A 9591-nucleotide genomic window follows, 5' to 3' on the forward strand; every position below is an offset into this window, starting at 1 on the left:
AACCCCCCTCCCCGGGCGGGCAGTCCGCGGGGCCGCACAGTCCGCCAGCCCCGCGCACAGCGGCAGGGGCTTCTCTGATTGGTGGGCCGGAAGAGACCGCGCAGGCGCCCTGCCTGCTCCTTGTCAAGCCCGTCCCACGCATGCCCGTCCCGCCCTTTGCCCCCTCCTCCTTCCTCTCCAGTCTGCTCACGTCCTCGAAGAAGAGCCGCAGGTGCTGGGCGATTTTGAGGATGACGGCGCCGACGCCCTGGTCGCCCAGGCGGTGCAGGATGTCACCCAGAATCTGCATCAGCCCCAGGGGATCGTTGGGCTCGGGCTGCAGGAAGCTGTCCAGCAGCTCCAGCAGCCGGCTCTGGAGCAGGGCCATCTGCAAGGAGACCCACCCAGTGTCTCCAGGTTCCCCAGGTGACGCGGGTCGCCTGCTGCCGGCTGCGATCACAGCTCTTACAGGCAGCTGGACTCCTGGCTCTCTGACCAGGGTACCTGCGCATCTCCAAACCCACCCCACCTAGCAGGGCTCTCGGGGACCGAGGAGGACAGAGTGCCTGGGCTGAGACCGGCCACAGGCAGTGGCCACGGGCTGCTTCGCCTACACATGGACAGGAGAATGGATAGAGTCAGGCGGTGCATCTGGGCCTCCGACCCAGCCCTGCAGTGGTCCTAGGGGAATGGACCTGTGACCCGAGGCCAAGGGCAGGAGGAGGTGGGTGGAGCACAAGGAGCTGGCAGGTGGCTGGCAGGTGGGGGCCTCCTACCTGGAAGGAGGTCAAAGGTGCTGGTCTCAGAGGCCTTCTGCCTCAGAGTCCCCTGTCCTAAGCAAATACTGCCACCTTCTCCTGCTCCAGACCTGAGCCTCTTTCCCGTCTACCTTTTCCCTCCAGACTCTACCCCGGCAGCCCTCTTCTGGTGCCTCCTTCTCCTTGAAGTCTTCCTAGGATGGAAATAGGTGTGTCCCCAAGCTCCCCCATGTCCCCCTCTCACCTTCTTGGGGTGCATGAGGGTGCTGCTGAGGGCTTGCAGGCTCATGGCCCGCACCAGCGGGTTGGGGTTTTTCAGGTTCAGGTTCATGAAGTTGACCATGGACCTCTGATTCACATGCTGGAAGACATCCGGGCTGTTGAGAAACTGAACAGGGTTGGCGCCATCAATCTACCTGTCACCTGCAACTGCCAGGTAAAGTCAGCGCCACAGCAGGAGACACTGGAGTTAAACATAAGGAAGCACTTTCAGGCAGGAAGCAGATCTGGTGTATCAGACCGAAGTTAGGATGTCTTTTATCAGAGGACAGTGTCTTTTTATCCTTGATGTAAGGAGCAGGTCAGGGTGGCTGGGAGAAGCTGACCTCTGAGATGATGAGGATAGCCACAAGGTTGTCTCGCTCCTCACTGTTCTTCAGAAAGATGATGGCTTGCCCCAGGATGGCCTTGACCTCGCAGTCATAGTGGGACATAGCTCTGTCCAAGGGAAGAGGCAGACATGATCTCTGAGTGCTTCACTCTAGGGCCAGGCCCAGATGGGTGGGGGGGGGAGGGTTAGGCAACCCCCCACCCACACAGTCTTTTCCACTGGCTGCCAGCTAACTTTCACCTGCCGCCTCACATCTGCCTGCTGCCTGAAAGTGCTTCCTTTTGTCTAACTCCAGAGTCTCCTGCTGTGCTACTGACTGTACCTGGTAACTGTGGTTGGTGGGTAGATTGATGGTACCCACGCTACTCAGCCCAGACATCTTCCAGCACAAGTCCAGAGTGCAGGGTCCGGTGTGGGGTGTGGCCTGAGCCTGGGCTGCTGACTTCCAGCTCCTTCCAGGCAGAAGAGGACACCCAGCTTGGGACCTACCTGGCCAAGAGGGTCACTCCCTGGGGGTAGGTCTCCAGGCACTGCAGGCACTCCCAGCCGTGGAGCAGCTTGACGTGGGCAAACACCTCCCAGTAGTTCGTGGTCCAGAAGAGGCCCTTCAGTGCTTCCAGGCAGGTCCTGGAGTGGGGCCCAGGCGGGAGGGTCCCCTGGGGCCTGGGCAGGCTGCCACCTCCTGGACTCCCCGTGGCTCAGGATCGTCACTGCTCTTGGTTGCCCCCTCCCTGCAGAGCCGAGCTCATTCCTTCCTGGGTCCTGAGCGCCCAGCCCCACTCGCGCCCACCAGGGACTCCTGTGGGCGTGAGGCAGGGGCCAGGGGGCCCTGAGAGGCGGCTGGGCCCTGCCGGCGGCGGCTCACCTGCAGGGCCCGAGGGGCTTGTCGTCCAGGATGTCCTCCTGGTAGTCTGACAGGCCCTCCACCATGCCCAGCTCCAGCAGGTAGTGCAGCTGCGTGAGCAGGCCCATGAGCACCCCTGCGAAGGCCCAGCGGACCGTGCCCCTGTACTCCTGGGTGTACAGCAGCTCGTAGATGGTGTTGAGGGCCTGCAGCAGGCGACAGGGGGCCGGTGAGCGGGGGAGGGCAGGCCACTCTGTCTGCAGCCCCAGCCGTCCACCTGCCCCGGCCCAGGGCGTGGAGCAGCTGCCCGTGGCTGCTTCTGGCTGCACCCCCACACCTGCAGCAGCCTGAGGCCGGAGCAGGCGCCCTTCGACTGCCGGGCTTCGCTGGGCCGTGAGGCCCTGCCTGGCCTCTGCACCCTGGGCCTCCTCCCTTGCCCCAGCTTGCCTCCACCCTCTAGTGACCTGCCGACTTTGTCCAGGTGCCCTTAGTGTGGCAGTCCTCTCCAGAGCACCCCCTTGGAGAAGGCCACCCCTGGTCCTGCTGGCTTCCTGGCCCTGGCTTGGGCAGCCATCCCCGCGCCGCCCCATGTTCCCAGGGTGGGCGGGACTGTGAATGGGCCCCTCTGTCCCCTGAAGTTCTCTAGTCAGCCCTGTGGCCATGGAACCCCTGCCCTGCCCTATCCTTGAGGGCAGTGTAGCCCACTGCTCCTGCCCCATCCCGGGTCCTCTCAAGGGCAGACCAACTGGTCACTCCTGAGCCAAACCCTTGTGACTTCCAGTTGCTCTTGCAGGAGAGCTCGGGGCTGGCTGTCACCCCTTACCCACAGCTGGGGGGCACTGGGACCTCCCGCCCTCGCCACACTGTCCTCCCAGGTCTCCCCCGATCCCCCTATCACTGTGGCAGCCAGGCCCTCCCCTGCTGTCCCCTAGGCGCTCCCTGGGGACACTTGCTCTGAGTGCTCAGGACATTCCTGGCAGAATGGACAGGGTAGGGCATCCCCACGGAGAACCAGTGCCAGGCAGCAGCCAGGCCCTGGCAGGGGCAGCTGATCAGTGTGCTGGTGCCCCAGGCACCTGGTGTCACCAAGGGCACAGGGGCAGGGACTCCCTGTGAGAAGGTGGGGCACACGGCCCCCTCACAGATAACGGTGATCTGCCCACTACTGCAGGCACCAGGGCCACCGGGGCCGGGGCAGAGGCGCTCACCTCCAGGCAGACGAGCCGGGCCTGGCGGGTGGGTTGGATGAACTCTCTGGAGGGCCGTAGCTTCAGCTTCATGTAGAGGATCGTCATGACCTTGCGGGCCAGCTGCTGGTTGGTAGCCAGGGTCCTCCACAGGAACAGGATCTTCCTGGGGAGACAGTGACCCAAGCCACTGCAGGCCACACTGGGCACCTGGGCTGTGCTGCCTAAGGGCCCAGAGGCCCCTGGGGGGCCTTCCCGGAAGGCCCTGATCTGCCTGTCAACGGGACAGCTTGCCGGGTGTCCTGAAATGGACACAGCCAGCCCTCAGGAGTGGTGAAAGGTGGGTTCTGAGTCTAGGCCCTGGTCGCTGCTGGCTGGGCTCTGAGCACAAGTGAGCTTTGCCTGACACCTGGGCTCGCTCCCCCTGGCACCCCGCCCCCAGCTCCAAGCTGGCAGCCGCCATCCTCAACCTGCCTCACCTCTTAGCAAGCGAGAAGCTGACAGGACGCGCAGCGGGCTGAGCTGCCTGGGCTGCCTGTCGAAGGCTGGGTCCCCTGGGACAGGCCCAGGTCCCCAGCGCCCTCAGACTGACTGCAAAGTGCTGCACATCCCATGAGGTTTGCACTAGCTTCTGACCCCACAGGGCTGGCAGGTTGGAGGCGGCCTTCCTAACAAGTGCCCTGTGGTCCAGTGGTGACCGAGGAGGAGCCAGCCAGGGGCTCGGGACCACCAGACCCTGTGTCTTCAGAGCACTGGGTTGGCCTCCGGGGCTCTCTGAGCCTGAAGGACCTTCCAAGCTGAAGGCCCTTCCTGGGACTGCGAGCCCAGGGCATCTGCAGGCCCCGGCCAGGCTGGGCCCTGGGAGCAGGCACCTGGCAGGAGCTGTGCTGGCCATGCTGCTTCAGCCTGAGGCGGGCCTGGGGCCTGGGGCCGCTGTGGCTGGAGGGCAGGCAGCGGGTGGCAGCTGGCGTCCACCTGGGGTTTGTGGGCAGAGGGCGGACCCACCTCTCGAAGGGGTGGCTCAGGGACAGGGTCACCTCCACCACCTCCTGGGTGTGCTGGTTTCCCAGAGCTGCGGTGGCCTTCATCATGGTCTTGTAGACGTTCTTGAAGCGGATGCCTGGCAGCGCCTGGAGCAGGCTGTGCAGGATCTCGGCCACCTGCAGGGGGGGCCAGTCCACGGCCAGTCCGCAGCGGGGCCCCTGTGAGTCCCTGGGTGGGACCCAGCTCCGCGGCTCACAGCACCGCCTGCCCCTTTGCACACCTGGGCTCCACGCCTTGGTGGCGGCGGGGCGGGAGGACAGGTTGTGGAGGACCAGTGTGGCTGACGCAGGGGGTGCCCGAGCAGGTGGGGCCTGGCAGCCCCTTGGACAATAGTGTGTGTGAGCCCTGAGTCAAGCTGGCCTCCCGACTGAAGGGCAGCTAGAGCTGCAGCCACCTACAGACGGACACCAGGGGACCCATGACCCCCAGGGCAGTGGCAGGGTCCACCTTCTGGGGCACAGGACAGGAGCAGGGCTGCCAGAGGCCACCTCAGGGCCCTGTGCACTGCTGCAGGGAGGGGGTCTGTCGTGGAGAAGAGGTGTGGCCTTGGGCGTGTGCACACACAGCCCTGGGACGGTGGCCTTCTGCCCCCCTCTGGGTCTCTGCAGGGAGGCTCCCTCCCAGCGGAGGATATGGGCCCTGTCCCCCAGAGGGGCCTTGCTGCCCGCCCTACCTGCTCAGGCTTGATGCCAGCGTCCTGGAAGATCATGAGGAGGAGCCTGGAGGCCAGGTCGCAGCGCAGGTGGCTGTGACTGTGGAGGCCGGGCAGCAGCGTGAGCACCAGCTGCGTGTGCTGGGCCACCGTCAGGTCCTGGCGAAAGGCCTGTGAGGGAGGGGCTCTGCTCAGCCCCAGCCTGACAGGGAGGAGCCAGGCCCTTTCCGGGACGAATGAGCACCCTATGAACATCCCCACAAACGTCACACACACAGACCTGCCGCGGGCACAGACCTGCCGCGGGCCAGCACGGTGGCCACAGCTCCCAGCTGCCTCTTGGCTGGAGAATTGCCCTGGGGACAACAGGAGCAAGCAGCCTTGCTGGCCCGCTCGGCAGCTGGTGACTGGCTGCCCTGCCCACGTGCAGTCCCTGGACCGCCTGCTGCCAGCGGCCTCCCTGGCCATGTCCCACTCCCTCCTCTGTTCGTGCTGAGAAAATGTCCTCAGTGAATCCTGCACCCAGGTGGCCATGCCCCTGTCCCCTGGAGGGGCTCGGCCAGTGCTATTCTCAGGGAACCACCCTGCCACCACCACTGCAGCATCCTGTTCTTGGAGCAGAGGGACCCTCACTTGGAAGGTGGGGAAACTGAGGCCCAGAAAGGCGGGATAGCACGCCCAGGGCAGCCCAGCCGCCGGGGCAGAGCTTGGCCCGGTGCCAGGGACAACTGACGGGCAGGGCCTGCGGAGGGTGGGCCGGGCGAGGGAGCAGGAGCACCTGGCTTGCACGGGCTGGAAGGGCAGTGCCAGGCCATGTGTCCCCGCCAGGCAAGCGCAGCTGCCACCCTGGAAAGTTCTGGAGAGAGGCAGACACCAGTGACAACCTGAGACCTGCTTCCGGTCAGACCAGAAGGTGAGGGCTGAGGCGGGGACTTTCCTTGGAAAGGGCAGTGTCCGGGGCCCTCATCCTGGCCCTGCCCACAGCGCTCCCCTGAGCTGCACAGGTCGCCCGGGACCCCCCCGGGGCCTGTCGGTACAGGGGGCTGGGGAAGATGCGGCCAGGCCAGCTCCAGCTCTCAGGAAGCCTGGGCCGCGGTGGGGAGCGGCGTGGCGAGGGCTGGCCCCGCGCAGCCTGGGCTCACCTTCACCATGTGGCCAAGCTTCGTCTCCCACTCCTTGGAGACCTTGACCTCAAAGTGCTTTGCCTTGTTCCAGGGCCTGAATTCCAGCGCCCTCCCTGCGTGAGACTCAGGTTCAGGGGAACCGCTGGCCTGGGGGACAGCACCCCCCTCCCCAGCCCTGTCTCCCAACTCACAGACCAGGCCTGAGTCTGAGAAGCCCAGGGGCCCAGGCGCCAGCGTGGTGGCCGGGAGCCGTCCCCTCCCTCTCCTGGCTGCTCACCCTTCTGCTCCACCACCAGACGGAGGAGGAGCGAGACACACTGCTGAGAGTGGCTCCTGGTGACTTTGTCCTTGTCCCGACACAGCAGCGTCAGCAGGCCAATGTGGTGGCCCAGCACGGAGGGCGTGGCCTCCTCCTGTGGAGGGGACCGGTGAGCCACACAGGCCCTCTGTTGTCTATTCTGCACTGCTCCTGGGGACGCCTGCCCCGGACCCACAGGAGCCTGCGCCAGCCTGGGAGTCCCCTGGCCTCCCTGACCCCAGTGTCCCCATCTGGAAAGGGGACTGTTCACTATGTGTGACGGGGACTCAGGGCGGGCCTGCTGCTGCCTCCCTTTGAGCACACACACACACAGGTGCCTGTTACACGGGGGCCACCACACCCTGTGCCTGTGCCTGCACACACGTGTGCACACAGTACTGCTTTCTTTCGGGTTCTTTTAAAGATTTTCCTACTTCACGTTGATTTTTAACAATTTTGGTTCTGATGTTCTTGGACCCATGGGTTCATGTTTTTCACCAAGTTGGGAAGTTTTCATGTCACCCGGCCAGTCCTCCTGCCTGTGCCCCCCTCCCTGCCCTGGGACTCCCCATCCCTGGGGCTCTGGTCATCCTTCTCTCGTCTTTCTTTCCCTTTCGTGTCTCTGGGGTCTCTTGTCCTGTCTTCAGATCCACTGGTGTTTCCCTCTTCTTCTCCAGCATCTGACCCGCTGGTACAACTGGCCAGCGCCTTTTTATTTCAGAGCCTGGACTTGGTCTGATGTCTGCCTGTGGCCATGTATCCCTAGATGTTCCTTATCCATTCTTTATCATGTGCATGTTGGCCTTCAGCTTTGCCCCGGTACTGGACGCTGAACACAGGCGTGCTGGTTCTACCACGGAGCTGCACCCTGCCTCGGGTGCTCGCTCTTGCTGAGTCCCCCTCAGCTCTACTGGCCGCTGCCAGTCTCCCGCCCCGTGTCCTCAGACCACCCACCGTGACCTGCCCTCCCCTCCCATGCGGACGGTCTGGCCACAGGAATCCTGGGCAGCTCCATGAGGCGGGACGTCCACCTGGTGGTCCTCCCCCCCACCTGGGTGTCCCCGAGGGAGGACGGGGACTCACGGTGAACTTGAGGGAGTCCACCACGTACTGAAGGAGCAGGAAGATGGACAGCACCACCCGCTGGCGCTCGTGGCTCCTGTCGGACTTCAGCCAGCGCTCCGTGTGCTGGGGCGGGAGGGCAGGGTGAGCAACGCTGCCCTGCCGCGGCCCTCCTCCACCCACCTAGCCCAGCCAGGCCGAGCCGCGGCTTGCTGACAGGGGCCTCCAGGCCATCGGCCTCCGTGGCGCCCCCACCCTGCTCCCTCAGCATGTTCACTTCACAGGGACCTTTCCTCCTCTCACAGCCAACACCAACCAAGCCATCCTGCAGTGGGCACCAGCAGGCGTTCTCCAGCTCAATTCATTCCAACATCACTTACCTGGGGGTGGCATTGGACCCTACATACTAGGGCTCAGCCCCAAGATGGCCCTACATCAGATGCCTGTTGCCAGCCCCAGGTGTGGCCTGTTGCTTCGACCCAAATGAGCTATGAATCCAATGCACTGGGCCATCTCTCATTACTACAGTGAAATACCTGAGGTAGGTACTTCCATAAAGAAGAAAGGTTCACTTTTGTTCACAGTTCTGGAGGTCCAAGGTCAAGAGGCCACACCTGATGATGGCTTGCTTGCTGGCAGAGTCCTGCGGCAGCACAGAGCGTCACACGGCAAGACACACAGAGCACGTGTGTATCTGTGTCTCTTCTGGTCTCTATCCCTCTGCTCCTGAAGCTAGTAGGATGCAGCCCTGGGCCCTGCCCTAAGGACATTATCTAGTCCTTGTCGCAGCCGCCCAGCGGCCTCTCGACACCACTGTGGATCTGGGCCCACCGCAGATGGCAGTCAAACCTCCACAGGTAGAGCGTGGGGGCCACTCAGTGCTGAGCCACCCACGGTGCCTCCTTGGGTTCTGCTACCTCTGAGCCACTCTCAGCACTCAGGAGGCACCAGCCTGCTCACCGCTTGTCATCAAGGGCATGACAAAGGAGCAGCCGACACCAGACAGAGAGGGACAAGGGCAAGCGGCACCAGCCCCCGCCCCCGCACAGCCCTGCAGGCCCCGCGCATGCTCCTCGAGGGCGAGCCCCCGAGCCCAGCCTGGGGTCATGGAGCAAGCGCTGGCCGGTGAGACCCCAGGCTCAGCGCCCCTCGCCTCTCCGGGGAGGGGGCCACAGGCGACCTCCAGTCACAGCTGGTTCCCCTGGCAACAGCCTCCAGTGGCCATGGGCACAGCAGCCTGGGGGTCTAGGAGCTGGAGCTGACGACCAGACCTCTCACCACCACAGGCCGCACCAGGCTTCCAGGATGTGCAGAAAGGCCGGGGCCAGCTCGGGAGGTGTCCGGGGGCCTGGTTGGCAGGGCCTGCTGCTGGGTCAGCATGTGGGTGTGGAGCAGGGGGACACCAGGGAGGACCTGTGGTCGCTCTTCCCTCTGTATTCCTGAGCCACTCCAGGGATTGGAGAGGGACTGCCTCTGTCCTGGGGGCCCCGTCCCTTTTCCCTGTCGCTCCTGTCCCTGGAGGCCCAGGTTCCAGGAGGGACCCCAGCTGCGTGCATGTTGTCTCTGTCACCTGACCTCAGACTCTCAAGGACGGGTGCCGGCCACTGGCCCCTAACACACACACCTCCCTCCCACAGGGGCCCTCGCAGGGCTCCGGCTACAGCGCCTGGCAGGGGGGTGCTTCTGGCCTGAACTGAGCAGTCCTGGCCCCGCCAGGGTCCGCAGTGGCTGATGGGCACAGCTGGCACCGTCAACGTCCCACAGCTCAGGCCAGAACTTACTTTCCACCAGATGGAGGGCTGGCACCCTCGTGGCTCGCCTCCCTCCGGCCACCCTGCCTGAAGCTCCTGTCTTCTGCCTGACCCCCTGTGGGCCTCGGTCACCTCCAGCCTCCAGCCCCACCCCGCCCTGGGCCCAGACATCACAGAACAGCACGGCACAGCTCTGGACAAGTGTCCTTCAGGGCAGAGAGGAAAGGGCCCGACGGGGGCCCAGTGCCCCATCACCTCCCACCCCCCAACCCTGCTCTTCCC

General features: G+C 64.5%; 1 protein-coding gene across 1 annotated transcript in view; it reads right to left on the minus strand.

Moving 5' to 3' along the window:
• Nucleotides 1-9591, minus strand: part of LOC107142804 (maestro heat-like repeat family member 5) — a 25862-nt gene that overhangs the window by 9041 nt on the left and 7230 nt on the right. The window contains exons 5-15 of the mRNA XM_048802239.1: nt 7580-7684; nt 6476-6611; nt 6217-6311; nt 5096-5245; nt 4384-4538; nt 3400-3544; nt 2213-2397; nt 1837-1974; nt 1343-1454; nt 982-1125; nt 191-367 (exon numbers count right to left, since the gene is read on the minus strand). Of these exons, the coding sequence (XP_048658196.1) occupies nt 191-367; nt 982-1125; nt 1343-1454; nt 1837-1974; nt 2213-2397; nt 3400-3544; nt 4384-4538; nt 5096-5245; nt 6217-6311; nt 6476-6611; nt 7580-7684 (1542 nt within the window). The remainder of the gene's footprint in view (nt 1-190; nt 368-981; nt 1126-1342; nt 1455-1836; nt 1975-2212; nt 2398-3399; nt 3545-4383; nt 4539-5095; nt 5246-6216; nt 6312-6475; nt 6612-7579; nt 7685-9591) is intronic.

This window comes from Marmota marmota, unplaced genomic scaffold (assembly GCF_001458135.2).
Source record: "Marmota marmota marmota unplaced genomic scaffold, marMar, whole genome shotgun sequence".
NCBI lineage: Eukaryota > Metazoa > Chordata > Mammalia > Rodentia > Sciuridae > Marmota > Marmota marmota.